Source organism: Equus asinus, chromosome X (assembly GCF_041296235.1).
Source record: "Equus asinus isolate D_3611 breed Donkey chromosome X, EquAss-T2T_v2, whole genome shotgun sequence".
NCBI lineage: Eukaryota > Metazoa > Chordata > Mammalia > Perissodactyla > Equidae > Equus > Equus asinus.
Genome location: NC_091820.1, coordinates 49028696 through 49036057, shown reverse-complemented (window position 1 = coordinate 49036057; position 7362 = coordinate 49028696). Strand labels below are relative to the sequence as shown.

General features: G+C 39.5%; 1 protein-coding gene across 1 annotated transcript; it reads right to left on the bottom strand.

The window, feature by feature from the left end:
* Nucleotides 1-1268: 1268 nt before the first annotated feature.
* LOC139042783 (ferritin heavy chain-like) lies at nucleotides 1269-3547 on the bottom strand. The gene has a single exon (XM_070503007.1). It carries the CDS (start codon nucleotides 2184-2186, stop codon nucleotides 1638-1640), a length of 549 nt encoding a protein of 182 aa, XP_070359108.1. The 5' UTR covers nucleotides 2187-3547; the 3' UTR covers nucleotides 1269-1637.
* Nucleotides 3548-7362: the final 3815 nt, after the last annotated feature.

Here is a 7362-nt window from a genome sequence, read left to right as displayed (position 1 = left end):
TTTATGTTGAGGCTCCATTATTAGATATACATAGGTTCAGAATAATTTTATTTTCCTAATGAATTATTTATCATTAAGTAAAAACACTTAATACTCCTAAATATGTTTTTGTCTTAAAAATCTCTCGGATAGTAATTTAGTTATACCAGCCTTCTTTGGCTTAGTATTTGCCCCAGTATATCTATTTAGAGTCTTTCATGTTTTTTAATTTTTTTTTATTCTCTAAACGTTAGCTGCCCTACGCTTGGGGGTGGCTGTGCCACAATCTCCCTAAACTCTCTTTCTGGTGAGCTTATCCTGTCACAATGCCTCCCATGTTTCCAAACCTGACATCCCACTTGAACTCCAGATGCATTTTTTTCAGCTATCTGAATGACACTAATAGGCATCTCAGATTTTACATGCCATGCGTTTCCCACCCTTCCTCCCCAGATGTGCCCCTGGCAAAATCCCCAGACTAAGAAATAGCACTACCATCAACCCAGGTGTTCAAGTCCAAACACCAGAACCGAGATTATTTTCATTTCCCATTTCTCACCTCTGGTCCATGAGCAAATCTTCTTGATTCATGCAAATGCATCTGGAATTTGTCTAGGTCTCTTCATTTCCTCTGTCACCACCACAGTTCCAGCTACCGTCATCTCTCTTCTGGACTAGCTACATTATCTCCTAACTTGTCTCCCAGCTTCAACTCTCCTGACCCCTCTACATTCTTCTAAGCAGCCAGAGTCACTGACAACACTCAGGGAGAATTATTGTACGTTATAGTCAATATCACAAATTTGACTTTCAGCCTTGACATTATATTTTTCACTCCTTCTATTGATGTAATTTGGGGTTTTGGGTACCATGGTACTTTAATGGAAGAAAGGGGACAATTGAAGGAAAAAACAATATTTGGATGTTTTGTAAGGGCAATATGCAGGTCCAGCTCGGTGACCTGGGAAGTCACTCCCGTGTCTATGGGAAAGTCAGCCTAAGGCTCAGTTACCATTATCACTGTTGCCCAGGGTGAGCTTGTCAAAGAGATAGTCTGCCAAGCTGGCTTTTGGGGTCTCCACTTTGCTATCTAGTTAACATTAACAAGCAATAATATTTGCATATTTTATTAATCAAAAAAATTTCAGGTAAAATTTAAGAACCCTTTGTTTTAATCCCTGCCCAATCCCATTCCCTTCACTCCTTCCCCAGAGGCAATTGGGGAATCACAATTGTGATTTTCAGGCCACGTCTTTAGGCTTTTACCATGCACAGGTACCCACATTCACCAGGGTCCCAGACCAGCCACCCCACACCCCCACTTTGTTTATGAGGGGAAGATTGATTTTGTGTTTCCCAGGGTCCCATGGAATACCTTCTCCCTCCATCCACAGAGATCCCGAGCTGCATGTGGATGGGACATGGGTGGGCGGAGAGACTCCTGGATACCTGACTTAAAACTTAAAAGATGAGATCTGCACACATGAAATCAAGGACAGAGCTTTATTTATTTAGGAACCACATAACTGTATTGGAAGAAATGGCAAAACTGGAAGAAAAAAAAAGTGAACGTTTTGCAAGGGCAATATTGCAATATGCATGCTCGGTATGGTGATCAGGGGAAGTCACCCTGTGGCTCTGGGGAAAGCAGTCCAAACTCAGTTCTTACTGCCGTCCCCCAGGGTGAGCTTGTCGAAGAGGTACTCTGCCAGGCCGTCTGCTGGGGCCCCCATCTTGAGCAGGTTGGTGAGATGGTCCCCCAACTCCTTCATGGACTTGACTTCCTCGAGCAGGAGGTGACTCTCCAGGAAGTGGCACAGATGGGGATCCGCCTTGTCGGTGGCCAGCTGGTGCAGATCGAGCAGGCTCTGGTTGACGTTCTTCTCCAGCTGGAGCGCACACTCCATGGCCTTCAGGCCGCTCTCCCAGTCGTCGCGGTCTGGCTTCTTGATGTCGCCAAGGCGGAGGCGGCCTCCGCGCTGGTTCTGCAGCTGCATCAGCCTCTCGGCGTGCTCCCTCTTCTGGCGCGACTGCTGCAGGAACAGCTGGAAGAAGTGCTTCAGGGCCACGTCGGCCCTGTCGAAGTAGTAGGCCATCGACATGTACACGTAGGAGGCGTACAGCTCCAGGCAGATCTGGCCGTTGATGGCGGCCTCGCAGTCGGGGTGGTAGTTCTGGAGCACCTGCGAGGGCTGCGCGGTCGCCATGGCTGGAGGCGCGAAGGCGAAGGCGACCTCAAGGTGTTCCCAGAGTAGGTGATGAAGGCGCCGTTGGGTGAGCTCTGGCTCAGTGGCAGTTCTGGCTCGCGACCAAAATGGCGTCACACCAAATTGGGAGTGTCCGTTATTTTACGGAGGTGGGGGAGATCCGTTTTACGTTACGTTACGTTACGTTGCGTCACGTCACATTGTGTCACGTTACGTTATGTTATATTACTTTACGGTGGGCGGGGTAGCTGGGAGGGGCTCAAGCGTGGTGTTCTAGGTTGGATCAGGGCTTGGATGAATCCGGGAGACTGTGTGCTAAGCGTCAGCACTATATGATATTTTAAAACTTTATTCATGAATATAGATGCAAGCATCTTAAGTTAATCATTTGCATGATTTCTTTGAGCAGCTTAATTGAATATTGTCCTAATGTGATTGTTTCATTAAATATAGTGCTTTTGAGGTCTCATTAGTTATGTTTAATATCGCACAGTTTTATTTGAATGTTAGATAAATCAGTGATTTCAACATCCATACTGATGACACTTCTGATAGCCTCCTCACTCGGTTCCTAGACTTAGTAAGTCCAGTGACCTCCGCTTTTCTCTTTCTAGTCATGGTCTAGTTCACGCTCCTCTGACAGGAGAGCACCACCTCTAGAGCCTCAGTGAATCTTTCCACCTCTCCGTCTTTCACTCTTTCTGAGCTTGTTCTTCACTCCCTTTTTTCTCTCATCTCTTAATCTTTCAGCACAGTCCTAGAAGCACGTTCCTTCTGCCCTGTCTGGAGCCCGGTAGGACAGATTCAATGATCTCATCGCTGATATCCTAGATTTGCTCTCCCCCTTCACCTGGCTTGTCAATTACCTTCCTCTTGGCTACGTACACACTTCCCTTTTCTCTGGCAGAAAACAAAAGGTTTAGGTGCATTCTTAGAGAAAGCACTTACCCACGGGGATGTATTCATTCCCTCCAACCTCATTTGTTCTTTCGCTGACACTCAACAAGTCTCTTTGTAAGCCCAATTATGTTGTATGGAATGAGCCACCGTGGTAGGGAATACCACTGATCTCAAATGGCCTTTCCTTCATTCATTAATTCATTCAACAAATACTTATTGATTACCTGCTATGGCCCAGGCGCTGGTCTAGGATTTGGGCATATATGAGTAACAAAGAGAAACAAAGTCTCTGTTTCCTTAGTGTTGTATTCTAGTGGAGAAGCAGACAAAAACAAAACAAAACAAAAAAACTACCATTTTTCCCCCTTATTGTCTCAAGTAAATACATACAAGATATTACACATGTGCATGGAAATAAAAAAGACGAAATATGTTCATAGAATTCAAGGATATTATAGTGGGAGACAGAAGATCAACCTAGGTATTTATAATTAATTTGTGCATTAATTCAACAACCATTCATATACTCCAAATATGTGTCAGACGCTGTGTTTGATTCTTGAGATGTGCAGAAGAATCAAATGTGGTCTGTGTTCTCAAGTTATAAGACAGAATGACAGAATATTATAAGTACTCTCAGGTAAAGTTAGGATAAAATGCCTAATTTCACATAAAGATTTAATCCCATAGCTTTGACTAATGCACCTTTTTTGGTCTCTGTTTCTCTTTTGGAAGCTTATCCTATTTTATGATCAGAGTTTATGAAGAAAGAAAAGGATCACATATCAAATGTCATGATGTAAACTTATTTAAACAGTTCTAGAGACATTTAATTGCTGATTCTGTAAAGAAATAAAATAACAACAGTGTCTATTTCATAAGTTGATTTTAATGATAAAATCACACACTAGAGATGGAAGAGAATTACGTGGTCAGTTTCTGAGTGAGATAAAGTTGTGTTCTGTGTTTTCTTAACACCAGTGTTGAGTCTTAATGTAATTGTAGACTTTCAAAGTTTCCTTGGGAGATTTCAATTTAGACTTGATTGTAAGAATCTACTTAAGTAGGAGTCTTGATGTTGTAGAGCATTTTCTCAGTATTTCCCAAGATTATTTAATAATTAATTTCTACCTACAATTTTACACTTCAAATACTTGAAATAATAAGACTATTGAATGGTTATGTGTATACTAAGGAATGATAATGGTGTTTCTCAGATATTTCATCCCTCATCATTACCTCCTAGGGAAGAAAGTAATGGTAAAATATTTATTATAACTGAGAGAAACCCAAGGTTTAAAAACTAACTTTTCTGAGGGAAATCAATAAGCAAGCATGAGCTGGGACCTCAGATTTCCATGAAGAAAATATACATATATATAAGCAAAGCATTCCATTCAGTTTTTCTTTCGTGAGAAATATAAAACTATATATAAACATAGAATGAGAAAACTTCAGAGTAGATCATGTTTTTTAAAAATATGAATATAGGACTATAAGATAAAGATTTCTTTGAAATGTTTGTGGTCAATGTTTGTATTATATCAGTGTTAGTCATGGTTCACCAGAATAACAGAACGAACAGGAAGTGAACCATATATACATCTATCTATCTATCTATCTATCTATCTATCTATCTATCTATCTATCTATATGGAATTGGTTCATGTGATTATGAAAGCTGACAAGTCCCCAAATCTGTAAGGAGCAAACTTGAGACCCAGGAATGCCGATGGTGTGGGTCCAGCCCAAAGGCCAGCAGGCTGGAGACCCAGGAAGTTCAAGTTGAAGGCAGGAAAAAACCAGTGTCCCAGCTTGAAGGCAGTCCAGCAGGAAGAGTTCCCTCTTCCTCAGAGGAGGGTCAGCATTTTTGTTCTATTCAGGCCTTCAATTGATTGTGTGACGCTCACCCACATTCAGGAGAGCAGCCTGCTTTACTCAGTCTACTGTTTCAAATGTTAATCTCATGGAAAACCACCCTCACAGGCACACACGGAATAAGATTTGACTAAATATCTGGCTAGCCCCTGGCCCAGTCAAGTTGACATATAAAATTAACCATCACAGTATTATTTATAATAAATTCAGGTCATCAAATAAAAAATCTAGTTATATAATCTGTAAAAACTCTTTTGACTTTCAGTTCCCTTCATCATTTAAACCTGTTACAGAACTAACAGTTACACAACTGATATTAGGCAATAAGTTCTGACTCAGTGTCAGTGATTATCTCTCATTCATTCAGTATATTTCTACGGAACATCTATTATATGCCAGGTATTTTTATTCATCCTAACACAAAAACTTGTTCTATAAACTCCTCACATTTGCATTTTTTTTGCAGCTGAGTGCTGTTCAATGTTCCATGTAATCCCATCTTTAAAAATTAGTGCATGTGCTAGGCTTGATGATGTATTCATAAGGAAGTGGACCATGAGTAGCAGCAGTTGGTGGCTTATCTCACTCTCCATATATGTATGTGTGTGTGTGTGTGTGTGTGTGTGTGTGTGTGCATGCATATGTATAAATTAATCATTTAATGAGGGGTCATGAAAAGTGATATATCAATCCAAAATCAATATTATCTATCAAGTCAAAATCAATATTATCTGTCTTTGAGCTGTTCACTCTACATTATCTCATTACAGATACCCTCTGAGTTAACTTTTATTGTTATCACCCATATTTTACAGACAAAGAAATTGTAAATTAGAGAGGATGTAACATGCTCAAGTACACATCTTGTAAAGCAGAGAGTGACACTCTGAACAGGATTCCTCTCTAGATAGTTTGGAAAATTTGGCTGGACCATGAGGTCCTTTAGTCCAAAGACTGTTTAACTTGTTTGATGCTAAATTTCACATAGAAGGGGCTCAAAAATATGAATTAAAGTATTGAGTGGTCCATTAAAAGCTTTAGTCTCGTTATTTCTCCAAATTAAAGCAATGAATGGGAGAGATGTTGAATGTGTATTTAAACTGTTTCCTTTAGAAGGAGAAAAAAATCAAAGACACCCAATGGTGACAAATTACTATCATAATTTTACTTAAAATGCATAAACGTAAAGCCAGGTATAAAAATCTCTATGCTTAAGGGCATGCGTTTATAACTGTGAAACTAACAATTTATAAGTATATGCAGATACAACTATAAAACTAATAAAATTAAAATTAAGAAATTCCAATTAGGCATCAGATTACGCTTTTTGCCTTAAACACAATTACTTCTCGCTGAGAATAGATCTAGTTGCCAAGATGCAAGTTTTCTTTTGAGTGTGCCGTGCTCAATATACATTCTTCTTGACTGAAATGATTGACACGCTTTAGCTCATATGATGATTCATATGAAGAGGGTTCATAGGGAAGAGGCTGTTGAAACTGCTTTCAGGTAGTGGAAGCCATCACTTAAATACTGTCTGTCCATGTTCTTTTTTATTAATTTGTGAAAAGTCAAGTGATAATTTATTCTGATGTTGTTTGTTGATTTCGTGAAGTATCATTAAAATCTCAATACCTTTGATAAGTGAAGGTGCTGAAGTGTTGTTCTATCAAACTACTTTTCATATTCCAGTCATCACTTTGAAAGGAAATTTTAGTCTTTGCAGCTGGTAAAATAAATCAATAGGACCATAAGGATGGACATGGGACGATTGTCATTTTTACACCAGGACATGCCAATCTAGCAGCAATCACACTCAGTGTAACTCAAAACCCACATGCAAATGTGGACACTGTATCTGTGTGGTTGTATTGAGCTATAAAGAGATCAAGATAATCCTGAAAATGCGTCCGGTAATTTTTCATTTAGATGTAAACACAAGAACGGATCCATGGAATTCACAGATACAGATAGAGAACATTGAGTTAGAATGGCAGGGACATGCCAAATATTTAATCAATAACTATTTAGGACATGATGCGTGTCCAGCTTTGTGCTGAATGATTGCAACAGACATTGACTTTAATCTCAGGGGCCCAAGAGTCTGTTTAGGTTCACTTTGTTCACTGACAGAATGCTTATATGACCAATGAAAAATTAGCTGCTAATGGGTTGATATTAGAATATATATTAATATCTTTACTTTGAAATATTCATATGTATTCAATGATGTTTTGTTTGAGATCTTTACTTCTGTTGTCACAGATACAGAAATTGCTGGTTCTCACCCCTTTTCCTACATAGCAACTATGTTTAGGGAAAATATATTTGGTGGAATTATGTTAGTTAACCTAAAGATCCAGAATTCCTTGGTTGAAGCTGATATTTTGTTTCACTA